This window comes from Heterocephalus glaber, unplaced genomic scaffold (assembly GCF_053883595.1).
Source record: "Heterocephalus glaber isolate CG9 unplaced genomic scaffold, H.glaber_assembly_v1.0 deba00001743, whole genome shotgun sequence".
Classification (NCBI taxonomy): Eukaryota; Metazoa; Chordata; class Mammalia; order Rodentia; family Bathyergidae; genus Heterocephalus; species Heterocephalus glaber.
The window spans coordinates 3,740,160-3,766,140 of record NW_028258449.1 but is presented as its reverse complement, the minus strand read 5'-3'; the positions used below and the strand labels follow the sequence as shown (position 1 = coordinate 3,766,140).

Genomic DNA, 25,981 nt, shown 5'->3' with positions numbered 1-25,981 from the left:
TGAGGTATTTCTGCATGGCAAAGAATATCATACAATTTGTAAAAAGTTTTTTGTTTAATATACAAAACTTTATATGAATTACACCAAGGCAAAAAGTAGCCATTGGATACGGGGACTGGACTAAACCAAATTTATTGGTACATCAGTCATTACTAAAGGATTTTCTTTAGATTCATGTGCATTGCTCTGTTTATGTAATTTATTTAAGTAAATTATAAATTGTTCTAAACTTTTCTTCAGGCATGTTACTACCAGATCCAACGTGAGAAGCTTAACTAGGCTGCATAACAGCTTGAAAACTGGATTATCTACTGCCATCTGGAGTCTGTTTGTGATGGTGAAAAAGGACAGTGTTGAAATGGGAAAGGGCTTTATGTAATTTCAGTTGTTATTTCTGAGCCTCACTAATAGTTAGAGCCCAGAGCCCAGAAAAAAACAGTTTTTTAAAAGGAAGATAGAAGACTAGGTAGAAATCATACTGGACCAGTCCTTGACCTACGTTAAATTCCAAGCTTCGTACTTGTGTTTGGAACAGGAGGATGTCCCTCCTGCAGTCAGGGGCATGTCAGCTACGTGACATTGCAAGAAAAGTTTCCCAGCACAGCATCTGCATTAAAGAGGCTGGTGAATGTGTCTGAGTTTCCGGATTGCCAGAATCCGTCTGCAGTTACCCAGATCCATTTGCAAGAAGCAGGCTGCACTTGAAACCCTAGCAGCCATGCTCTGCCTCCTGACCCTCCCAGTTGCATCATGCTTCTTTGCTGGGGGAGGACAAAGAGGAGTTTTTAAACTGCAGTTACAACTTTTTCTAAGCTTTTCCACTGAGTATTGAGGGACTGTCACATTCTGACCCAAAATGTAGACTGCATCCAGATAGTAGTCTTCTGCCTCCTAATTACAAAAAGCAGAGGAATTCTGATTTTGCTTTCCCCACTGAGCTACAGAGCAAGTACACTGGAACTCCACACTGACCCCAGGCCACTGTGGCCCTCAGCTGTCCATGTGCAGATGCTGCATGCTGAGACTGGGACACGCCGTTCCTCTGCAGCCTGAAGCCTGGGACGTGTGGAGACAGAACTGCATGGACCCTCATCCTAGTGTTCTTCTTCCCATACCTTGCACTGAAGCCACAGGTGGGAAGAAAAAGGAAATGACCTTTGGCTTCCCATCTCAAAAGTATTGTTCACCTCACAGTTGAGTGTTTTGCTCTTTTTAATATCCTGTTGTAAGTCGTTGGTTTACACTGCATCAGTAACACTAGCTGCTTGGGTCACAGGGGTGCTCTTCCTCTGCTCATCTCCCCACCGTGGTGCACACAGGAACCCAAGCAATGTGAAGTGACCAAACAGATACTCATTGCTGTTGGAAAAGGATCGTGGTCTCTGCTCTTTATAATCAAGACAAATGTTTGTTAAATACTGTTTCAGAATGTTGGCCATAATGTACAGCAATTTTCCTAATAAAAGACATTCATCTTTATGAAGTTGTTATAGAAGAAATGACATTGGGCAGCCTAAAAAATCAAAGGAAACCCAGGCTCCCTTGGCCTCAGAGGACCCTCTGGAGTTTGAGAGACAGGGACTCACTATTAGCTTAGGCTGGCCTCAAACTGATGGCAATCCTCCTGCCTCAGCCTCCCAAGTTCTGAGATTACAGGTGTGCACAACCACACCCAGTGAGAGCTCTCTGTCTTTGATAATATAGGTCAGTAATTACAGTACCTTTGGTGGCAAAGAACAAGTTAACTTTTTTTTTTTTTTTGTACTGGGTGTTGAACTCAGGACCTTGCACTTGCCAAGCAGGTGCTGTACTGCTGAGCTACATCCCTGGCCCAACAAGTTAACTTTCTGATTCTAATAACCCAAGGATGAGAGTCTTAAAAGAAATCTATTATTTCTTTGAATAAAGGACATATTTTAAAAGGTGCTCATTTTCCTGTTTTTTATCTCATGAGCAGTTTCAGGGAAGGAAAGAAGGAGGATTTAAAATTCTAGTTAGAAACGTGAGGTATCAGTCATGCTCCCTGCGCTGTGTGTGAAAGGACCAACTGAACGAAAGGTCTGGGTTAAACAGTTTCCATTTCTATCGGGATTGTTTTGACTTTCTGAAAACACATGCGAATAGCATATTTGGCTGGCAAAGACAGATTTATTGAACATCTAGTTCCTTAAGAGAGATAATATGTGCAAACGAGCCCCCCCAAAAAAGCTTTGTCCATTCAAGATCAATGAACCCATCAAGAAATTCCCCAATGACAACAGCCATCTCCAGGCTAGAAGGACATGATGCAACCAGTCCTTTCACTGGAGTCTTAAAACTGTCCAGTTACTTTGGATTCTTCATTCTATATATTTATACTTTCCAGACAGAGTATTAAAATTATAAATTTTCATCTCAGGGAAAAGCCCTAAACCTCTAGGCCAGTGTCTGTAAGTAGAAATACCTAGCACTTGCTTACCAACTCAAGAAGATCTTTCACAAGTATGACAGCTGCTCCCAGCGCCTAGGAGTGGAATCTACCGCCTTTCTCCCCACCTACAACAAGGAGGAGCGAGATGTGCTCACTGTCAGACCTAAGACTCTAGCCTTTAACTTCCCTACTCCAGCTCCGGTGTTACGCTACCACAGCCAGAGACAACATTTTATAGCTAGGTTTAGAAATTTTCAAAGTTAAAAGTGAAAACTTAAAATTGTTTTTGGTAAAATATGCTGTACTCAGAATACTCATAAATGTGTAAATTCCAGGTTGTGTTTTCCTCTACAGTGGGTGGACGAAGAAAGCCATGTGTTTGAGTTACAAAGGACTGAAAACTTTTCACAGTTGGCATTTGGTCTTTTGTCAGTGAGCAGCACCGTTCCTCTTGGTCTTTATGTGAAACCTATTTCCAGATGCTCTTTCTGCTGACCATCCCTTATACAGTAATACAAATTTTTAATAAAGACAGTTGGCTTTTTTTCCTGTCTGCAAATTTCACGTTGTGGAGTCAACTGAATGGAAAATGTGTGTGTGTGTGGATGCATCTGTACTGAATAGGTACAGAGTTTTTTCCTTGTCATTATTCCTTATACAAGTGTGTACATTGTATTTTACAAGTCATCCAGAAGTGATCTAAAGTGGTTAAGGAGGATGTACATAGGTCCTGTGGACTGCTGTGCCATTTCAGCCTCGGGACTGAGCTTCCACAGACGTGGTGCTAGTCTCTGAGCATACAGAGTGCCGAGGCTGACTACATTCACAGCAGAGGCTTCACAGGCATGCTGGCACACACCTGTCATCCCAGCCCTCAGGAGGCTAAAGCAGGAGGATCCCCCGTGAGTTCAAGGCCAACCTAGGCTGCATAGTTCAAGCCCAGCCTGAACTACATGGCAAGGCCCTGTCTCCAAAAAAAAAAAAACGCTTCACAGGGTATTGACCAGAAAAAGCTGTTCCTAATGGGCCTTGTGATTCCTGGCAGAAGAGTCCCATTGTTTTCTCACCCGAATATAAGAAAATAAGGTTACTAGGTCAGTTTACTCCATGTACCTCCAGGTTTTCCTTCCATTAAAATAAAAATCCCATCTATTGTAGGGCATCTGTTATTCTGAAATAGTCAACAAAAAATACTAATGCACTATAATAATTCTATGTGCTTGAAGTGTGAGAAAATACTAGAGGAAGTTTGGAAATTATATAAATTAGGTGGGTCAATGCAAGGAACACTTGTGACAGGGAAGCTTCTGAGTAATTTAGTGATTAGGCTGGGTTAGGTCTGTGGATTATATCAAAGAGGATATGCAGGAATTTTATCTAGAGCAGTGAGGTGACTTTGGCAGCTAATAGCCCATGAGGATTTTCTACTCAGGCTTTTGTCTGGACAGGAGCAATGTTACAGTCTTGCAGGAAAGAAACTGATAAATCTGTTACAGAAGACATCATTATTGTCTAGCTTTTCTATACATTGTTAATTGTGAACAGTAGAACTCTAAAAGGGATTTCATAGGTGCTCAAATCACCTGGAGAATTTTATGATTGTGAAAGCAGGTTCTGCTTTGAGAAGCTATTGAAGTATGAAATTATGAGTGTTTTGGAGCTTGAGTAAAACAGCACATGTCCAGTCCTAATCAACAGCATTTGAATCAGAGGATGCCAACCATTTAGTATGGAGCAATTTTGACTTTTCAACTGCTTTTTCCAGCTTTGTCTCTTCAAAGCATTGTTTTGAAAAAAACAAGCATAATGCGAAAGGAGGCTGAAGCTTTGAATAGTAATCAGGATATTTTTTAGAGCTAATGGAAATATGACTTTTAAAGTAATGCTTAGGATGAAGGCCTTACAAGTCAGTAGTGACGGTGCAGTTTCTGGGTCAATGACAAGCACTGGCCATCCTTCCTCTTGATCAGCCCCAAATTGCATGCTCGTGGCATTGGCTTGTACACTTCATCAGGAATTCTCGTCCTCAAGATAGCAGAAACAGCCAAGTCTCAACTGACAAAGTTGGTGCAGCAGTCATGAGACTGAAAGACTCTTTCAGCACTTCAGGACTAACAAAGGAGAGCTGGTTTTACTGCTCTTCTGATTACCTCTTGAATGTTAGATTCCTCACCTAGAAAATGAAAATGTTATGTTTTACCATTCAGCTCCCTCTCCCTGGGGGTGAGGCCCCAAAGCCCCCCACCTGGGTATCCCAGCTCCCAGAGGCAGGGGTCAGCCTTTGTTGTTCACATCTCCCATTTTTTCTAACCCTTTCCCAACATCTCAAATACGAACTGCATGCTATGGTACAGACCCTTGCTGGTGAGGCTGCTACCTGAATGGCACAAAGGTCTCTGCTCCCCACACTCCACAGACATTTCACGTGTGGAAGGGGACACCGAGCAAGTTGTGAGATAGAATTGGGAAGAATGATCAGCACTATGAATGAGGATGATGAATTGTAGCCATTTCTTACCTAGAGGGAGAAGATAATTTTCTGGAATTTCTATGAATTTTGTCTAAACTTGGACTGCAGTAACAATACTCTGGATTGAGTGGCTTAAACAACAGGAACTTTTCATAATTCTGGTATTTCCTGGGGTTGCTTTACATAAAAGTCACCTGCCTGGAGTCCTTGCTCTATGTCTGACCCTCAGAGACTGCAAACCAACCTACACGTGAATTTTTTTTTTTTTTTTGAGATAGGGTCTTGTGGTTCAGGCTGGCCTTAAACTCACTGTATTACAGGCTGGCCTCCAACTCATGGCAATTCTCCCTCAGCCTCCCAAGTGCTGAGATTACAAGCATGTGCCACCATGCCTGGCCATGTGATTTTTAAATATATTTACCGCCCCAGTAATAAAAAGGACAAGTTAAATAATGGACCATAAGTCATTGTATATTTCTCCCATCACTATGCCAGAAGATAGAATGAACCAGCACACACTTGAACCTATGCAAAAACCTATGCGAGTTGAAGCAGCTTTGAATAAAGGAATAGATAACCACCTGAAGTGGTGTGTTGTGATTTTCTCAGTACCACAAGGACCGTTGCTATTAATGACATGATTTTCTGAATTGGTGGACAACCTGGTAAAGCAGAACAAAGTAAGTTCACTTCACAGCTGTGGTACCATTCCATCAAATTCAGTGTGTGTTACAACTGCAAAAGTATTATATGTTTATAAAGAAAAGTTGGGTTCTGTCTGGGTTCAGATATCCTCCCCTTTCTCCTCCTCCATCGTGACAGTAATGAGACGTTTTAAAGTTCTCCAGACCAAGGGCATCTTCTGGGAAACATCTCTGAAGAGCAATGAGTATATTCCCTTTGCTGTGTGTCCCTAAGCCTTCCCCACTCTCCTGGTTAGAGTGTAGAACCGTCTGGAGCTCCAGCCACCACTAGGGAGCAGGTGGATGATAACATACCCTGCCCCACGGTGGTGGGCAGAAAGCTCAAGACGCTTGCTCCCCGAGGGTTTTCTCGGGCTGGGCTGCCCTACAAGTTCTACATTCTCTGGCTCCCAACTCTCACATGAGCAAGATTTAAATTTCTACTCTGTTAAGCCATTATTATGTTTGGATTTCTGTTTCTTTAAACTCACCTAATGCAATATAGTAAATAAAACATTAAGCATTTCAAATTAGTTGTTAAGGACTAGTGTTTAACGTGATAGGGATAAGAACCATGATCCTAGGATTTAGGAATGCTGTGAGGTTGGGCCAGAAAGGAAATCTAACAAAGAGATCATTACTACACTGTCTTTGAGTTCTGAGAGTAGATCTCAGCAGCAACCCATAACACATAGGTCTTCTAAACTGCAGTTTTGTAATTGTGGTCAGTTAGGTCTTCTGTGAAGAACTATAAGGTACAATATAGGTGATAGGCACCTGCCTGCAGTCAGGGCAGGAAAGCCCTTCCGAGCTCCGAATGATGGATAAGACTAGGTAAATAGGACAAAGAAATGTAATATCAGTTGCCACTTCTTCAAAGTTGGGAAAGCTTATGAAATAGTTTTCTCTCTCACACAGTAGGTAATGGGTAATTTGGAGAGTAAGAACCCAGGGCAAGACTCCCAGTGTGTAGCCCGGGGCCTGACTTGCCCAAGAAAGCCTGATGAAAACGTGTCCACTGGCTGGGAGCTGCATGGCCAGTGTGGCGGAGTGAGCTATGGGCTGTTCATTGATCTGTTTCCTAGTCCTGAATTCCCTTTGGAAGCCCAGGAAGTGAGGATGATACAGTCAGACAGGGGCAGACTTGCCAGACAAGGAGGACAGGAAGCTTTCCACCGCAGACAACCTGGGGAATGGTATGTATCGCCAGCGGGCCTTTTCTAGACCACAAAGACCTTCTGTCACTCCAAATATGCCTGGGCAAAAACTGAAGTAGATTTCCTGTGATCCCTACAAGGGAGGTGCACTGGCGAAGCCCGACCAACCTCCAATGCTGCTTGACAAAGTTCCAGCTGGGGGAAAAGGAGGGTGGAACACATCGTACCCTCATGTTTTATTTTTTCTTGCCCTAATGTTTACAATTGTTACTCTGGTCACAGGAATCATTGTATTTGTGACTAACAACATATTCTCCATGATGCAAATTGGCAATGTTGTATTGAAATCTGATCTGGCTCAAAAGTCCCAAATTCCTGTTTCTCTCAGTTCTATTGTCACACCCACTTCTAAAGAAACCCCTCCTAAAACTCCCTCTGTTTTCCTGACACTGTAACTCCTTTCTTCTATTGATGACTTTCTTTTTACTAAAAGGGTCTTATAAAGAGATTGAAAGGACAGATTTTAGATGTAAGACACAGTGGGAAATGGGAAATAGAAAAGTTAAGACAGATAAATACATTAAGGAGGCAAGTTACTCAGTTTTTCTCAAAGTACTGTAAACATTTCCTGCTCATGGACCATGAACCCAAATAACATTTAAGCAAGATGAATAGAGGTATAGAAAAAATAGAGAGCTAATAGCAAACTATATTAACCATTGTGCAGTTTCTCAAGGGCCAGCTGACGACCACAAGTTTGACATTTAATTAACTAAATCTTGCTTGTATCCCCGCTGATACAGAGATTTTGATTAAGTTACTTTCTGTTCTGCTTAGGTGTGGGTAAATAAGGGGACAATTGTAATTTTTAAATGTATTCATGATGTTCAATGAAATGAATCAGCTTAGGAAAAATATACTTTGTTTAGTAAAAAATAACCTTTATTTCTATAGAAATTGCTAAGGCAACCTAAAATGTAAACATGTTCTGCCCAATGCCTCCTAGCCATTGCTTAAAGATATAAAAATAAATCAGACCCTGAGACTTCTCAGAGGGAACCTGCACATTGCTTGCGAAGGTTCTTTTCTCGCTCGCCGGCCCGAGACCTCTCCCCTTCCTACCCTGCATCGACTGCAGCTGGTCTGTGGCAGTGCACGCTTCTGATTGCCCTGCTACAGTTAGTGATTGAGAGTAAACTTACAACTGCATAACTCATTCACATTCAGAATATCACTACAAAAATAGAATTTTTATGAAAAAGATCAGTCATGGGCCAGGGATTTAGCTCAGTGGCTCCGAGCCTGCCTCACAAGCACAAGGTCCTGAATTCGGTTTGTTCACTAAACTCTATTTAGTCTATTTAGTAGGATATTGAATTTTGTATTAAAAACCTACTGGCAGTTAGAGCTTTTCAGTAACAATTTCAATAAGAATATTCAGAATGGGTAAAAATAAGTGACCCTGAGTTAGAGAAAGCAGATCCAGAAGACGACTGGAAGATTTGGGATAAACCACAGGCTGAAGAGAGGACACAAGGAGAGCAGTTGCGAGACTGTGGGGCTGGGGCTGGGGCTGGGGCTGGTGTCAGTCTCTCTCCACGTGATGGTCCCACTCATCCAGGGTCAGCTGCAGCCCTACCAGAAAGCCAGCATCTTCCCAGCTGCCCTAAGGAACTGGTTTTCAGCCAGTGAGTGCTGAGCAGGGCCTGAAGCCAGATCTGCCCTCCAGTGCTGGGCCATTTACTCTCCTTGGGGACTTGCCCAGCCATCTGATTACCTCTCACGATCATACCTGCTGTTCTGGCCACCTGGTCTCGGGCTTCCTCTCCTCTAGGCCTCTCTGGCATCCTGAGGCTCCTGCTGTGAGAGCTGAGTCTGTTCTATAGCCGCGACATGAGTGGAGAGTCTCCTGTACGACCTGCTGCGCTCCCCGTGGCTGCAGGCTCTGCTGAAGGTGAGCAAGGCGCCATGGCTTGGGCTTTGCCTCTTGTGGCGAGGACAGCTGTCCTGCTCCATTCTGGCTGCTGTGGCAGTGCCACAAACTGAGCAGGTTGTGAGCATCAGAAATGTTCTCCCCGTGGCCTGGAGGCTGAAAGCCCAGGGTGGGCACTGGCTGTGTGGGTGTCTGTTGAAGGCTCATGCTGCGGTTTCCTGGCCCATACGTGGGAAGGGGTGAGTGTTCCTCCCCACTAGGCAACCTCCTCCTTCCCACGTCCCCACTTCCTAGAGCCACCCTGGGGATGAGGATCTCAGCAGAGGAATTTCGTGGGACAGAAACATTCAGACCAGAGGAGCTGCTTCCCCACGGCTTCCCCTGTCACTCACGGGGATTTCTGTGTGGTCCTCAGAGGAAAGTGGCCAGTTTTTAGCTCAGGAAGGAAGGAGTTAGGTGGAAAGAATGCTGCTGCTGTTTTCTGCACCAATCTTGAAGGCCCCTGGGGTCACAAAGCAGGCACCGCAGTGGCCACTAGCAGCACCTTATCAGCTATTCCCCTCCTTTGTTCTTGAGCCCAAGTCTAGACAAATAAGGTGCTTTTAAAAATTGTTCCTCTTGGGCTAGGGATTTAGCTCAGTGGTGCCACCATATGCTTCACAAGCTCAAGGTCCCGAGCTCAATCCCCAGTACCCCCACCAAAAAATAAATTGTTCCTCTTTTTATTCTTTAAAGTTTTTTTTCAGTGGGGGGGGGGGATGAGATAGGATCTTGCTATGCAGTCCAGGCTGGCCTCAAACTCACTCAACTATTCTTCTTTTTAAGGTCAGGAAATGAGACATCTATAATTCTTTGGGTGTATCTTACCCTGAAGATTTCTTCTTTTCAAATTTGGCTAAAATACCATCATTACACAATGGCAGATGTTACTACTATAATTTTGTTGCTCTGAATAAATATTACTAAGAAAGATCCACTTGAAGTTACCTTGAATACAGTGTTTCACTTAAGGGTGAAATATGCTCAGTCTTACGATGCATGTTAATATTATATTCATTAAAATTAAACTGCCAACATCTTTCCCATGAATGAAGAAGTTCTGACATCACTTATTTTATTTTGCTCTTTAGGACAGGGTCTCACTATATAGTTTACACTGGCCTTGAACTCACTGTGTAGCCCAGGCTGGCCTCAAATTTATGACAATCTGCCTGTCTCAGCCTCCTGAGCTCTGGGGTTACAGGCCTGACTGACCACCTGTTTTAAAATTCTTGACTTCAATTAGGCCTTTTCCCAGGGGTCAGCTAAGACAGGGACTTTAATTTCGTTATGGGTATTGCCTGCCCTGAGAGGGGAGAGGGCCAGTAAGGCAGGGCTGGTAAAAGAATTTACCAAGAGACAAGGAATGTAGCAAAGACAAGAGTATATTTGGGCCAGGTGCACTGCCAAGGGGCCGTGCAGTCAGGCTGAGACTGGGGTTCTTATAGGGCCTGGCAGCGGGTCTGGGGCAGCAGGAGGCATTAACGAAATTCTTTTCTCCTTTAGCAGCCTGCAAGCCTTCTGGAGCACTTGCACTGTTTAGGATGATGTTTATGGTTGTGCTTCCAGCAGGACAGTGTACCAGAAAGGCCTTGAGCTGTAGATAAGGTGATAAGAGGTCTGCGTGTCTTTTTGAGAAGACAGGAGGAAGAGATGGGCCTTCGTCCAAGAGTTTGCTGCTCTGCCACCAACTGAGAACTGCACATCTGTTACCACTGGGAAGGGTGTCAACCCCTTTGTGGCCAGTGGGCAGCTGCTGTTGCCCTGTGAGCCTTGAGCACTTTCAGGTAAACTTGAGTGCTGGTGGCTAGTAGAGCTGGAAGCAGCAGCATCACAGAACTGGATGGAAAAGGCTGGGCTGAGCTGGCCCCATGGACCTTATTTCTTCATCTGGAAGAGGCTTAATTCCTGAAATATGAGGCTTGGTGTAGTGGTGCATGGCTGTAATTCCAGCATTTGGGAGGCTGAGGCAGGAGGATCACTGATTTCGATGCCAGCCTGGGCTACATAGTGAGACCCTATCTCAAAACAAAACAAAAGATTAAGGTCTGCACTGCAGAGCTAGGCTTTGATGTACTTAGCCCAACCCTAGATCGTGGCACAGGAACAATTCCTAAGAATCAGCGGAGGCAAAGTTGGAATTTTTTCAAATGAATTTGTTCTGGAGAATTGGAGGAATGAGAAACCACCCAAAGGTCAGAGCAGAAGACAGATAAGCATCCCCAGCACACCTGGCCTCTTATTCAGGTCCTTTTTGGTCCTGAGCCACACAGCCCATGCTCTGCTCTGTTTCTAGGCCTCCCAGGACTATAGACCACAGAACCCTCCTCGAGATGTGTGCATCTTCCACACCTCCCTGTTGCTCTCAGCCCTAGAAACTATATCTTTACTTGGTTTAAGAAGAGTAAGTTTGAATTTCTTCCCAGTGAAATTGTCCAGAGGTGAAATTGTCCAATTTCCTACTGGCAGCCAATACTCACGTCTCTGAAGACCAAACTGGAATTCATTCCTCCTCAGCCTCTAAAGACACACACCGTACTAAAGGCCAACAGTGCCATGTTGTAGTGTTGGCAGCTGCCCAGGCTGCCTCTTCCCTCTGGGAGCCTTAATCCAGAATGTCAGTAGGCACATTACCAACGTCAGTTCTCCCACCCTTCTTCTGCTGCAGGTCTACGGCTGCCTCCAGGAATTTAGAGAAAAGAAACCAGTTCCTACCACACTCTGTGCACAGCAGTTATCCTGGGAGGTGGGTGATTCTACTCCACACAGCAGTGGAGCTCCGATGGACACCACATTACCTGCAGTGCTTGCTGAAGTCACCTATAACACTGTGGTGGAAGTTTGGCGATTATGCTTGTTAAGTTTTTAAGTTCAGCTTTAATGTAAAGAAGAAAACTGTTTGGCTGTCTCCCTGGGTTAACACCCCACACACTCTCACATAGTTTTAGCGTGTGTCCATTTCTCTCTTGTCCCCCGACCTTTATACTCAGTTCACCCTGTGTAAACAGGATAACAGCACAGATAATAGTGATTCTGCAGTCTTTATCTCTAGTCTGAAACTCTTCCCTGAGTTCCAGTCTCCACTGCCCAGCTGCCTCTGCCGTACCTTAGCGGGATACTTCAAGGACCCTTCAGACTTTCCCTGCCCCAAGCTGGCCTGCCAGTGCCCCAAGCCTGCTCTTCTCACAGCCTTTCCCTGCAGCACTTGTTCCTCCTCCCTTTACTGTTTTAACCAAAAAGAAGAACTTAGGAGAGCCCCAACCCAAGTCAGGAAAGAGGGTCCTCAGGAAAGGGGCCCCACAACCAAGCTTTCTTGTTTCTCTGGTCACACCTATACCCCGCTGCTGCAGCTTACCACTCCCCTCTAGCAGCCCTCCGTGGATGACCCTGGCCACCAGGATGTCCTGTCATCTCGTGGCGCTTGATGGTAGCTCCCTGGAGAGAGAACACAATGGGGTCCCGGACAGAACACTCATGTCCACCACCTGGGAGGGACCTCCCCGCTCCCTGTGCTTCTCAGCCACACCTCAGAGAGGAGAGGCCCTTTGACCTAGGCCTCTTGAGCTTCTGGTGACCTCACAGAAACATGTATTCACACGCTCCCAAAGGCAAAGAGGCCTCCCAAATTACATCCCAGCTTGTAGGACCACTCTAGAAAACCAAACTGATGCCTTACTTAGCTTCCCATCAATAAAAGAGAAAAATTTCAGCAAAACTGAATGAAATAAATACAAATGGCAAAAAGCCAAATAATAAAATAAAAATACATATGTCTTATTTTTCACAAAAATAAATCTTGTGTTAATTTTCAGAAAGCCACTAGGAAGAAATGTTTCCACAATGAAGCTACAGGAGAAAGTCACGGTTTACTGTACCTTTATTACCACTCTGTGTGTGACCAGAGACAGGATTCTGCCAAGTTACTTCCAGATCTGACTTAGTTTGTAATTAACTCTGGTAAAATTCTTCATGAGACATAAAAGGACTTCCTTACCAAGGGCTGTTGGTTTTTAACCAAACGAACAACCCGCATGGCTTCCTCATTCTCAGGGAGACTGTCTGGAAGTGGCAGGAGGAGGGGCTCAAAGTCTTTTTGCACCACCATGTCCTGAGCTCCAAACAAGGCCTGGGGACAGAGAGGAAGGCGGAACCCTTAGGAAACAACGACTCAACCCAACAACAACAACACTCAAGGCGGGTGCAGAGCTGAGAACTGTGCGTGGGTTAATTCAATCTCCACAATAACTCTGTCAGGGAGGCACATTCATTGCTTCACTTCACAGAAAAAGAAACAAGGCTCAGAAGTTAAGCAATGTATAATTGTCCCTTTCATCTCTGCTAACCTGTGTTATTCCATGATGTTCTCATTTCCTGGAAGCCTATATTATTCATGATGCTCAGATGGACTTTGAACTACAAAACATTTATAAAATTTTCTCTACTTTAGGCAGAATAAGGGGCATTAGTCAAAACATCTCTGGCTGGGGATTTAGTTCAGTGGCGCTGTGCCTGCCTTGAAAGCACAAGGTCCTGAGTTTGATCCCTGGTACCGCAAAAAAAAAAAAAAAAAAAACAAACAAACAAACAAAAACATCTCACTGGTTTAATTTGTCGGCAACATGTTTTCTTTCCTTTCTCTCACCCACAAGTTTCATTTCAACTGCATTTATGCTCCCCACCACACCACGTGCGGTGCCGCTGACAGCTTCTGCTCCAGACGCCATCTTGCTTCCTTTCCTGCCGCATCTTCCTTCACCTCCCTGGCCTGTCGCATATTTCTCAAGGCTCAGCCTTTTGTGAGACTGCATAACCTTTGTTCCTTTTCTCCAGCCCCATTGTGATTAAATGTGAGTTAATGGATAAAGATGCTTGTTAGTTTTGGGACACTAGATAAAAATCTGTAACAGACCTAAAGTCCCAAAGTAAACTACTCAACTCCTTGTTTGCCCGGAACTCATGTTCCGGACATCACAATCTATAAAACAAGCTGCAAATGTCTGCTGACCATCAATACGTGACAGTCGACCACTAACCTTTGTCCCCTTTTCTTTAATTCTATATGTTAACTTCCCCCTCAACCCCCTGTAAGAACAGCCTCGGACTCTGAGCCAGTTGCCTCTCTAAGCTATTTTGCTTTGGGAGTGCCGTCTGGCCAGACTAATAATGGTCTGTTTTACTTTCCAACTTGTCCGGTGTGTTCCTTCCCGGGTGTTCTTCGCTGCAGTCAGCTCCTCGGAGCGTTTGGTAAGGCCCTCGGTCTTACACTTTTTCCTAAAGGATCCTGACCTTCATGCGTGTTTACAGGGTACAGCGTGATCACTGACACATGTGTGCAGTATAGAACGATCAGATTTATTTTTAATTGTAATCTCCTCCTTAAACTCTTATGATCTCTTAAAGCTGAGAAACTCTGAACTCCTTTCTTGAGTTATTTATACAATATATATTAAATTACTGTAAATTATAGTCATCCCGCTGTGCTGTAGAAGACCAGGAAAACGCAAATGCGCATGTGCTGGTGACCCTAAGTCACGCTCCAGATCTCTGCAGCTCGTGTGCACTGTGCCGGGCCCGATGCAAGGCTGCGCGGCTTGCACTCAAACCTCCTTGGGGTTCTGTCAACTTCTCCCGACGGCGGCGGTTGGGGAAGATCCACGACGGTCACGGTCCGGAGCTGCTGCCCACCTCAGCTGAGCGGGGTGAGGCCAGACAGGCAGGGTCTGCGGGCACCCGCGGGGGGAGGCGATCCCTGGAAAAGGAGTGGGACAGGCAGGGGCAGGCACGCGGGGAGGAGGGGACCCGAGCATTCAGACACCAGCGGCGGACGGACAGGTGGCGGCCTGCCTTCCTTGATTCTTACTTCTCCAAATCAGGACATTTTCCTTGATTTTTGCACTGAGAACAGATAATGACAACCACAGAGACATTTTTGTAATTCCTTCTCAGTGGCAGTGTTTTCTTGTATCTTTTAGTTGTGAGCTCAGAACTCAGATGACTGGGCCAGAGTGGTGATGCTGCTTCAACTCTTTCTAACCTAGTATCGTGTCAGAAGCATTTTCATGGCATAATCTTCATAGTGATTTTAGTTATTTCACCTGTTTTGGAAAAGTTTTTAAACAAATCTGATCTAGAATTCTTTTTGTTGTTGTTGTTACCGGGGATTGAACTCAGGACCTTCCACTTATGAGGCAGGCGGCCACCAGGCCACTGAGTTAAATCCCCAGCCCTGATCTAAAATTCTTTAACTCACTTTTCTGTTTTATTTATGAAAGATTTAACAGAGAGGCTGAGTAGAGTTTCTGATCAGATGGAGTGTGACCCCTGGTTGAGGTGCACTTGCCCGTTAGTCTGTGTGGAACTGATGTTAGATGTTTCGCAAGTCTTCACAGAATGTGCATCCTCACACATCCTCGAGTCCAGAACTGCGGCTGAGCCACCCATGCTCATGTGAATGGCCCCTCACTGGGGATGTTTCTGACGGAATGTGTTCACTTTCTAAACTACCAGCTGTTCCTTTTTAACTCTTGAGATGACGCTGCCACACATCTCTCTGCATCTTTCCACTCTGCTTAAGTCTTACCAGACGGGAAAATAGTCCTGGGGACAAGCTACTAAGACAAGAGGTAGAGAAAATTTTACTGATAAAGACTTTTGGAAAACTGGGGATGCAGCTTAGTCCTAGAGCCCTTGCCTATCAGTGTGTGCAAGGCCCTGGCTTCGATCCCCACACTGAAAAAAAAGTCTTTTAAAACTTCCAGGGCTAGGTTAGTTAGCAGATGATTACTAAAAAGTTACGTACTGAAGATGCACTTACTGTCATCCTTGTTTCTTTTTTACTTCCTCCCTCCCCCTCTTCCTTTCATTTGGGATCTGAGTTCCTAAACAATGCTAAGCCAAATGCATTAATTCAGAAATGAGAAAAATACAGCCCTAGCAGAGCTTACTGGGGCGGACATAGTAGGGTTTGCCAGGCTTACAACATATTCCTTTCTATGGGTAGTCACTGATCATCTTGTTACTAATCTCCCCTGATTCTGCAATGTTAATTACAATAACATCAGCACTTTGCTTTTCTGGTTGTGAGTTAATCTGGGAAATGAAAGCATGTGTTCTTTTTTGTTGTTGTTTCCTGCTTTGACCATTTGTCTGTACCCAGCGATTTCTATGGAAGAAGGTAAGAACATTTTTAGAAAACAAAACAAAACAAAAAACCCTTATCTCTGAAGCCTCCTAGAAATTTCCTCTAGCTTTAAAAATTCAACTCCGTTCACCTATTTATTAAGCTCTTTCTGTGTAACACATAGTGCAGTAGCACAGAATGTAATTATCCCAACAGTGTGCAAAATCAAGGAAAGACAGGTGACATTTGCACGCAGCTCTCGAGTCTAACACAGCCATGGTGCAAATTCAGAGATCTGTGAAGCCCATTGGGTGTTTTGTGTTAACTGCTTTATACACATCTTATAAAAATACCACTGTAAGGAAGTCATTATTATTGTTCCCTTATGGAGGAGAAGACTGAGGTGCAGGAAAGACATGGATCTCAGAAGTTGCAGACAAGGTAGTCTGGATTAACTATTCTACATGAAGTAGCAATGTGGTCCAATAGTGTTATTTCTTAAAACTTAGCATTTTTTACATCTCCTCTAAAAACATTAATGGCCAGATGTGGTGGTACACACCTGTGATCCCAGCACTCAGGAGGCTGAGGCAGGAGGATTCAATGCATAGTGCCATGAAAAAGCGAAGATGAAAGAGGGAAAAAAAGGAAAAAAAGAAAAGAGAAAAAGACACATTAGGATATTCTGACCAGCCTGTAACCCTTGCTACTCAGAAAACCAAGGGAGGCGTTACATGCTGAGAGCTGTAGGTCAGCTGTGCAGTATCTGCGGTGTGAGGGAAGGAAGTGGCTCTTCCAGGAGGCTCCAGCCACATGGGTGTGGTGAGCGTCAGGAGGCATTCTCTTATTTGCTTGCATGCACCTCAGCTTGGGAAATCAGCTGGCGTTTATTAAGCACTTACGTGTGCCTGGGCAAAGCTTGACCTCTGTGGCAGGACTGAGCCTGTCCACACTTACGGATGGACCCCAGAGGCCCACAGGTACCCAGTATGTCCTGTTCTGTCGCCTCCAGGCCACACATTTTCATCTGTTTTCATCTAATTCAGCAGCACACACCTCATTACACCAAGAAAGCGCCAGTTCTGAGAGCACTGCTGCAGGGTGGTCTGAATGGGATTGACGTCCGCCTCTGCACAGGGAGTTTTGCTTTCAGTGCTGACACAGTTGAAGTTCTAATTCCCCTTTCCTGTGCTGTTCTGTAGACAGTGACCTGAAGATTGACAAGAAGTGTGTGGAAGCAGGTACCCTTTCCTCTTGATTGCTGCATCCCCAGGAGAAATGCAAAGCGCCTCAGTTCTGAGAGGGACCGATGAATGCCCCACACACCCATTTCCTGGGGCTTTGTGCAGCTTTGGGAAAACCCCGGGCAGCCCCACCCTGCAGAGCACTCCAGAGGCCGTGGGGCACTCACTGGTGGCACCCAGTGTGTGGAGAGCGAAAGGTTGAAATAACCTTCAGAGACCTCTGAGTCTCTTGAGAACATAATGAATCCTGGATATGCAGCTGGCACAAAAACAAGGATGGTTACTTGTAACGAGAGTGGTTAAATAGAAAGAGTTCGAATGTCTGTAATGCAAGGGAATGTTATTCCCGGAGTTGTAAAGATACATTTGACCTTTTCCCTGGAAAATAATTAGTCGCCGAATTATGTACAGAGGAGGGGTTGGGGGTTGTGGAAAAGGTATATAAAGGGCAATAAAGTGGGAAGAGGGGTCTCTCCTCTGCCTCTCTCTCCTTTTTCTTTTCCTCAGAGGTTTTGTTTTTCTTTCATCCTCTCCCCTCCTCTCAGGTACTGTTCGACTAGTGACGGCTGGCACCGTCACACCAGTGTTCCCGCCGAGTAGCATCGAAGCCCCGTGTTCTGTGAACAGTGTAAAATAGTGTGCTGCCGAGTATTTAAAAAGCAAAGTCAAGGCCAGGGATTTAGCTCAGTGGTTCCACTGCCTGCCTCTCAAGTGCAAGGTCTCGAGTTTGATTCCTGGTACCAAAAAACCCAAAACCAAAGAAAGAAAGAAAAAAAAAGCAAAATGTATTTTTTTTGTTTCAAAGCTTGATACTATCAGAAGATTCTCGTATAGAGGATTTCAAAATTTTGAGAAATATAGAAAAGCTTTTTACATTTCTATATTTAAGGGTTTTTAAAAAGATCTTTGAAAAGGTTTTTTCAAATTTAGAAGAGAGGTACTAAAATGGCTCACAAATCACCAGGATTTGGTTAGAAAACTAGTTGGAGGACATTAGTCTGACAGGTTCATTTGTCTTGGCTTTTTACTGTGTCTGGCTTTGAGAAATGAAGGAACTATTGGAATGAGCCACATATGTTTCCCAGAATAACTACAGAATTCTATCAGAATACTTTATTCTACCAAGTGCACATACTGATTTTTTTGTTGTTCTTTTTTTTTTTTTGGTACCAGGGATTGAACTCAAGTCCTTGCGCTAGCAAGTTAGGTGGTGTAACCACTGAGCTAAATCCCGGCCCCCACACACTGGTTTTTAAGCCTTTAACATAATATGCACTTCATTTCAAATTTGAATTAAAATTTTATTAAGTAATTCATTCACAGAGTTCAAAATTCAAACCCTAAAAAAGCACATTCAATACGAAGCCCCTCGCTTCCTCCTCTGACCCCATGTTCTCTCTGAAGCTTGTGGATGCTGTACCCACCTGTGTTCTCTGCACGTCTCACATGCACACTGCCTGCACCTCACTTTTAATTCGTGTATCTTGAAGGTGATTCTGTTAGTACAGAGCCCTTTATCTTTTTTTAACAGTTTATTGTATACAAATTACTTTTTGTAGAGATGTGAGTTTTGTCCGTTTTTTTCTACTAAGAGCAGTATTACAATGAACAGCTTCACGAGTATGTCATTTCACACACTCACAGTCTATCTCAGATTTTGCTGCGTATTTCAAATTGACCCCATATAAATCCTGGTGTCGTAATCCTTAATCTCTTTTTAAAATGGTAACAGGAATTTTTTGTTTTTGTTTTTTGCAGCACCGGAGATCAAACTCAGGACCTTGTGCTTGTGAGGCAGGTGACAGAACCACTGAGCTAAATCCCCAGCCCTACTTTTTTTTTTTTTTTTTGAACTCACTATGCATTCCAGGCTGGTCTTGAACTCACAGCAATCCTCCTGCCTCAGCCTTCTAAGTGCTGGCATTACAGGCATGCACCACCACACCTGGCAACAGTTGTTCTAACAGGTGCCAAAGATGGTTTATGTTTTGTCTTCCTCAGTCACCTGAACAAACCCACCCCAAGCTGTCCACCCCTCCTCGTCTCAGTCGGGGACCCTGGCTCTGCAGGCAGCACCACCTGCTGGACTTTCCTGAACATTCAACTTTTCCCTTCCCTCTGAGCTGCTTTTAAAATTTTATTTATTCTCCCCTATTACTTTATTTATTGTTCTGAGCTCTTATTACACCCTGTCATCATGCCCACTGTACTGTGACTCAACCTTGAGCTAAGAAACACATTTTGAGGTGTGTGGTGGAACAGGTCAGCAGTTAGGCTGCTGAGATGTAGGTAGACTCAGCATGGACAGTAATGAAAGGACGTTCTTGTTTTCTGCCTCCATGGAAAACCATAGATGAAGAAGCATTTGAATCTGGTAAATTAAAAATTAATATTGTATTTGGTGCTGCTTTTTAAATGTATATTTCATATTTTGCTATAATTTAAACATTTAAGGATGTTACACAATAATTGAGTGCAACAGTGAAATAAAATAAGAATAAAAATAAACATGGGAGATTGTTAGTTTGCTTCATATAGTAACAGTGTGGTATCTGTATGTATGCTGTAACATTAGGTTGCAAACCTCAAACACACATAATAAAATTTATTTTTAAAATTGCCAGACATGGTGGATTATAGGCGCACACCTATAATCCCAGTACTTGGGAGGCTGATGTAGTGGGATCACTGTAAGTTTGAGGCCAGCCTGGACTACATAGCGAGGCCTTGTCTCTAAAACAAACAAAAAGTGCAATAAAGGCTGCAGTTGTGAGACAGAAAGCTTGGAAGTGCTGTCCAGGCGGGGCACCAGCTCTGCGTGAGCAGAGTGGGCGTGCCCAGCAGGGCCAGTGTGCGAGACCTGCTCGGTGACCGCTGTCTCTTGACAGATGCCTTCCTGCTGGCCAAGCCCATCACAGTGTGGGTGGCAGCTCTTCCATACCCAGGGCTGGGACCATGGAGTCCCTTCGCTGGACGTGCAGTGGTGTCGGGGCAGCCATCCCCCTGGAAAAGGCGTTTGGACAGACAGACACCGATGGCAGTCCTGGACACTCATTCGTCCTGCACGCTGTCTCCTCTGCAGGGAGGGTAACAGAGCTGGAGATGCAGCATCTGCATGCAGCTGCTTATTTTTCTTCAACACATGACTTTTGTTGTTGATGACACCTGGTGAGGATCAAGTGTCTCCCTCAGGACAATATTGGTATCATTAGTGACCAAAGAGGTCCTGCCTGGGGTCTTTAAGAACTGTCAGGGCTACGCGTGCCTCACCAAGTGCAAGGTCCTGAGTTCGATCCCCAGTACGGGGCGGGGCAGGGAACCTGTCATCGCTGGCACTGTGGACAGGACTCGCCTGGGTCCAGCTGACTGCTTGGCCTCCTTTGCCTGTTCTCCAGTTTCCCCTTGCCTCGGCAGACTAACCCTTCTTCCGGGAAGGCAGTTTTCCTCCATGTCATACACGTGTGATCTGGCTGTTGTCCCTCAGCAGAGCACTTTATCTCATGTCCAACTCTACGTAGCTCTTCCTTGTTTCTGTACTGCAGAAAATCTACCCATCTTCTCACTGTTAAGTCCACGATGCTGCTTGTTGAGTGGATACAAGCGTCTTGAGAGAAGTCATGCCCAAGGTTTTATATTTTGGTGTGTAGGTATGTGTAGGACAGGACTGCCTTTTTATTTTCCCTTTATAGTAGTTAAACTATATGTGATTTTTTTTCTTTTTTTTTTTTCCTTCTGGTACTGAGGATCGAATTCAGGACCTTGTGCTTGTCGGGCAGGCAGTGGAACCACTGAGGTAAATCCCTGGCCCCCATGTGGATTTTTAGTCACATGTACAGTGGGCTATGTTATCTATGGATTTCATTTCATAGGAATAGAAATATTGGCACAAATAGTAGTTATGAAAGGCAGCACTGGGAGGGCAGAGTTGGTAACCACTCACTTAAGTAAGTGAGCTAGTCACGGTTTACATTGTTTCTAAATTCCCATTTTCCATGAGGTAGTTGGTCTGTCAGGGATAATTTGAGTTTTATGCTTGACCCGATGTTTGGGATTGGTCTCTTTTAATTCCCGTACATTACACCTGTTCTTCTTTGTTCTCCTCACTCAGCGCTGAGCCCCAGGCTGTGGCAGAGGCTGAGGGCCGGCGGGGGGGGGGGCACAGGGGAGGCCCCGTGGGCTTGGGCCTGCTGTCTGGTGTGAGGCTGGGTCTGTTACCCTGGAACTCCACCTCTCTGCCCTTCTGGCCGGGTCTCCACAGCAGAGGATTCTCTCCACAGGGAAAGTGCTCAGGGCAGTGCCTGGACCGCTCTGGCGCGCCTGAGGTCACTGGGGTTACTGTCCGGAAGGAAGCCTGTCCTTCAGGGGTGACCAGCCCTACGGGGCCCTCATAGGCGCAGCCTCAAGTGCCCGAGCCTGGTCCTTGTGGAAGCTCAAGGAGGGAGCAGTCAGTGCTTGATGCCAGACACTGAGGCAGGCACGCCAGCATTCACCTGATGGGGAGTGAGGGGTAATGTGACCTGCAGTGCCTCGCGGCTGCTGGCCTGGCTCGTGGTTAGGAGGCCAATTAGAAAGCCTGGGGGCGGGGGTGCCGCTCAGTGCCAGAGCACTTGTCTGGCAGGTGCAAGGCCTAGGTTCTATCCCCAGCACCAAAAAAGTAGAAAATACAGGGCCGGGGATTCAGCTCAGTGGTTCCTCCACCTGCCTCGAAAGTGCAAGGTCCCAAGTTCGATCTCCAGTACCAAAAAGAGTAGAAAATAAAATAAAATGTTGAAAATGTAAAATCCAGAAAATATGGCTATTTCAAGATGTCTAGTCAACCACCAAAATCAATTTGCTTTGGATTTTGGTCCCCTGTGGTAGAGGGGCAGCCGAGAGGACATTAGCTTTCAGACGGATGAGGCTGTTCAGGCCACAGGCTGCTTGCTGCACCTTGGCCCTGCTGCGCTGTCCACCACAGGCCCGTACAGCACAGCGCTGCACAGTGATGCCTTTGAGAGAGGGGCAGGAATCTCTCTTTCTTATGTCCTTTTAATTATTATTATTATTTCCAGTGCTAGGGATTGAACCTAGGGCCTGTGCACTGAGCCCCATCCCCAACCTCTTTTTATTTTTTAATTTGAAACACTTGCAACTTGGAATCCTCCTGCCTCAGCCTCCTGGGATTACAGGATTGTACACCCGTACCCGGCTTCAAATCCCATTTTATCCCAATCAAGAGTCTTCAAGGATAAAAAGATCCCAGGAAGGGTCTTGTAGTCAGTGTCAGAGTAAGGACAAGTGGGTCTTGGAGCCCTTGCCAGGCCTTACCCCGTCAGGCATTTGCTAATGTGACATGGATGCCTGCTCAGGTCGTTTGCTTTCTTTGATGGCTGGCTTGCTCTTCTGAAAGGCTTAGCTTTTTCACATCTCTTTCTGCACTCAACACACGTCCAGAGGAACTTTCAGAAGGTAAACTGTTTGATTTCCTGGGCACCCACATAGAGCTGTGTACAAGGTTTTTCAGTGCCACACAATGAATGCTTAACTGGATGATTTTTAAGGAGAAGAGATAATATTTTAAGGGTCAGATCAATGATTAAATATTTGATTTAGTGCAGCTGGGCATGGTGGCTCATACCTGTGATCCCAGCACTGGCAAAGCTGAGGCAGGAGGATCACTATGAGTTCAAGGCCAGCCTGAACCACATAGAAAGACCCTGTCTCTAAACAAACAAACAAACTGACTATGGAGATATTTTAAAATGAAAGTAATTAAGCTTTATGAATCTATCCCTCAATAAACATCTCCTTTCAAACCTGTTGACATATCTCAGTCAGAAAAATGTGCTTACTTATCAGAAGAGGGAACTGATATTGGAGTGTTTTCTTTGTATTTTAAAATGCTTTTTTTTTTTTTTTTGGTACTGGGAAGTGAACTCATGGCCTCGTGCTTACCAGGCAGGCACCGCACCACTGAGCTACATCCCCAGCCCTGTTTGTTTATTTTTTGAGACAGGCTCGCCTCAAACTCTCAGCGATCCTCCTGCCTCTGTCTCCCAAGTGCTGGGATTACGGGCGTGTGCCACCACACCCAGTCTAAAATGCCTATTTTTAAAAAAGGGTTGAGAAAAGAACATGATACAGATCAGTTTATCCTATGAACAAATTCTCCTTATATATTACTGCAGTGATACAAACAGTTGCATAAACAACCAGGTACAAAGTAATCTGAAAATTTTTTTCTTGGAGTTTATAACAATTGTTTGGAGGTCCCGCGGAAGCAGAAACAAGAGTCTGGACCAGCTCTGGGTGCTGCAGGTGCCAGTACAGTTTCTTCACTGCTTACCTGTGCCTGGCCACCCCTGGGCAGGGCCAGTTTTACATTTCAACGAACCCTTGTTTAAGGAAGAAAATAAAATCCCGTAACCAGCAGAGAGATTACTTACAGGAAATGCAAGTTAAAGGCAAAGCAAATTATTTCTTTTTTTAAAATCAGCTTTCTTGGGAGATGTTTAAAAATGTGTGTCCTGTTTTTGTGTTTTCCCTACGGTTCTGCATCTTACTCATAACTGAACAAGCCCGAGGCAGCGCTGTGTTCTCCGCGCGGGGGACTGAAGGCTCGCGCGGGCGCGGGCTCCGAGTCAGCTGAAAGCCAAGCGTCCCGCGAGTCGGTCCCGGTCATCTCGGTCCCCACGTGTTCTGGTCTGCCTTTCTCTCTTCCCGAAAAGGAGGGACCAGCGGGCAGCGGGCAGAGCTTCTTTCTGGGTGGGTGAGGACGGCAGCCGGGTCCGTGTCCGTCCGCCGGATGCCGTTTGCGGACGCGCTTTCCAGACGTGGAGGTGCCGGCGCGGGAGAGCAGGAACCGCGGGCTCTGAGGGAAAGACGCTGGCCCCTCACAGGCACCTCCGCGCCCCGCCCCCCGAGCTCCGCCCCAGCGCTCTCCCGGAGACGCCCTGCCTCTTCCGCGCCCGCCTCGCACAGACAGCGCGGCCCGTCTCATCCGTGCTCGCCTCCCCGCCCTGGCTTCCGCCGCAGCCTGCGCCTCTGTCGCAGGAAGTCGCGCCTCGGCCGGCCCGGTGGCCCCGTAAGAGGAGGTGGCCAGGTACCAGTGCCGCCCGCCCGGCCCCGCCTGGCCGTGCTCGTGCTCGTGGGTACGTGCGAGCCGCGCCCCTGCGAGGTCCTCCGGAGCTGGGGTCCTGCCCTGGGAGCGGTGGGAAAAGAGGAAATTCTTTAGGGAGCGCCTTGTAAATAGCTTTTTTAAAGCCTACTTCCCGTGCTTATAAGTCATCTTTTACTGTAGCAAGCTTTACAAAAATGTTTATCTCCAGTTGAATGTAGTGTGGCACGGTGTGTATCAATGTGTGTGATGACAAGGCTACAAAGGAGGGTTTTTTTGCTTGTTTAGAATTTGTTCTATAAGCATAGATAGTGTAACTCCCATTCTGGGCCATTAATCTATATTATGAAAAGAAATCCTTACAGCCCATTTTCTTAGGAAATCTCCTTTACAACAACTGGGGTTGGTTGGCAGGCAGAGGCAGGAGGATCACTATGAGTTTGGGGCCAGCCTGGACTACACGGTCTGAGCTATATAATAAGGCCCTGTCTCTCAAACATCCTTTAGCAAAGAGTCTACATCTTTTGTACTGTATCTTTGATGCTAAAAACCCGGGGAAATTTTTTCTTTTTTTGCGGTACCGGGGGTCAAACTCGGGACCTTGTGCTTGCAAGGCAGGCAGCGGCACCACTGAACTAAATCCCCGGCCCTGGCCCAGGGAAATGTTGAGCAGAGAGACCTGATTTTGTGGCCACCGTGTGTGCAAAGTTGTGCAAATAGCAGTGGAAACTTGCCTCTTGCCCCAGCCCCTGCTCACAGTGAGCAGGGCAGCCCCGAGAGCAGGCAACATGCCTGGCAGGCAGGAGAGGCCAAATCAGCAGGGCTGGGGCAAAGTGGAAAGCAAGGCCCTTTGTTCGGGAATTATTCAGGACCCCAGGCAGAGCAGCAGGGCACTGATCCCAGCCTGGCCCCATCTAAGCGTCGCCCAGGGGGCTGCACAGGAGTCAGCTCCACTTCCCACCGGAAAAGCTGCTGCTGACCCCACCCACTGCAAACGGGTCCTGAATCTGGAAGTCACAGACTCTGTGGTCACCAAGGCCAATTTCTGGTTGGGATTCAGTAGCAGTTTTATTTGAAGTAGAAATGCAAGATGTCTCAGATTATCAGAGTCAAGGGCAGCCAGTTCTCCCAGCGCCCAGTGTTACCTCAGAGCGCTGGATGTCAGGGTCCCACCATCCCTGCCTCAGCTCCCAGCAGTCAGCTGTGTGAGTTACTCCCGGCCACCAGGAAAGTTTCCAAGAGTTTTCTGGGCTTGTTCTGTAATTTCCCTAAAAATATTTGCTCAAGTTTCTGTGATAGAACCACTGAAGTAATTTCACCACATACTGATCCATGTCTGATGACTCTGGATGTGACTTTTGTGTTTAGGGCCTTCTGGTGTTGGAGTCAATGAACTGAGAAGACAACTCATTGAATTTAACCCCGGCCATTTTCAAAGTGCTGTGCTACGTACGTTCTGTGCTTCTCTCTTAGTCACTTAATAAAACTTTACCTCTTCTAAGGGCTGATCTTACCGAACTATGCCATCTTTGTCATGTATGTCTGTCCTTTAGGACATAAGGGGTAGTGCTGAAGTATTTCCAGCTGCACTCATTTTTTTTTTTCTCTGACCATTTGTTTAATTCAAGAGAACAAGCTGAACACACAAGAAGCCTGTAAACACGAGTACAGAAAGATGAAGCTGCGGCATAGAATTCTTACTCCACGACACAAATCTGCATGGGGTTTCTCTTGCTACAGGGAGGAAGAGCAGATTTTCTTTATGGGGGTGGTGGAGTGGCACACGGAGGAAGGAAGGAGGGAGTCACAGGATCAGAGGGGGACAGACA

General features: G+C 45.7%; 3 protein-coding genes across 26 annotated transcripts in view; 2 read left to right on the top strand and 1 right to left on the bottom strand.

The window, feature by feature from the left end:
- Als2 (alsin Rho guanine nucleotide exchange factor ALS2) overlaps window positions 1–2,955 on the top strand; it is a 96,541-nt gene extending 93,586 nt beyond the window's left edge. For all 15 annotated transcript variants that reach the window (XM_004872278.4, XM_004872277.4, XM_087200395.1 and 12 more), the window contains one exon: window positions 241–2,955. In XM_004872278.4, the coding sequence (XP_004872335.2) occupies window positions 241–279 (39 nt within the window). In that variant the 3' untranslated portion in view covers window positions 280–2,955. The remainder of the gene's footprint in view (window positions 1–240) is intronic.
- Window positions 2,956–3,375: 420 nt separating this feature from the next.
- Window positions 3,376–14,260, bottom strand: Mpp4 (MAGUK p55 scaffold protein 4). 7 transcript variants are annotated; one of them, XM_087200418.1, is made up of 5 exons: window positions 13,292–14,260; window positions 12,687–12,818; window positions 12,048–12,127; window positions 8,513–8,668; window positions 3,376–5,542 (listed from the first exon to the last, which is right to left on the bottom strand). In XM_087200418.1, exons 2-4 carry the CDS (start codon window positions 12,795–12,797, stop codon window positions 8,551–8,553), a joined length of 309 nt encoding a protein of 102 aa, XP_087056544.1. In that variant the 5' UTR covers window positions 12,798–12,818; window positions 13,292–14,260; the 3' UTR covers window positions 3,376–5,542; window positions 8,513–8,550. The 7 variants fall into 7 exon arrangements, 3 of the variants coding, with proteins under 3 accessions (XP_087056544.1, XP_087056546.1, XP_087056545.1); XM_087200420.1 differs by having other exon boundaries at window positions 3,376–4,583; XR_015447086.1 differs by lacking the exons at window positions 12,687–12,818; window positions 13,292–14,260 and adding an exon at window positions 12,568–12,634.
- Window positions 14,261–22,960: 8,700 nt separating this feature from the next.
- The window catches only part of Tmem237 (transmembrane protein 237), a 36,880-nt gene continuing 33,859 nt past the window's right edge, over window positions 22,961–25,981 (top strand). For all 4 annotated transcript variants that reach the window (XR_015447066.1, XM_087200407.1, XM_087200406.1 and 1 more), the window contains exon 1: window positions 22,961–24,186. Coding sequence is in view for 3 of the 4 variants with exons in the window: in XM_087200407.1 (XP_087056533.1) it covers window positions 23,841–24,186 (346 nt within the window). In the remaining variant the exon portion in view is untranslated. The remainder of the gene's footprint in view (window positions 24,187–25,981) is intronic.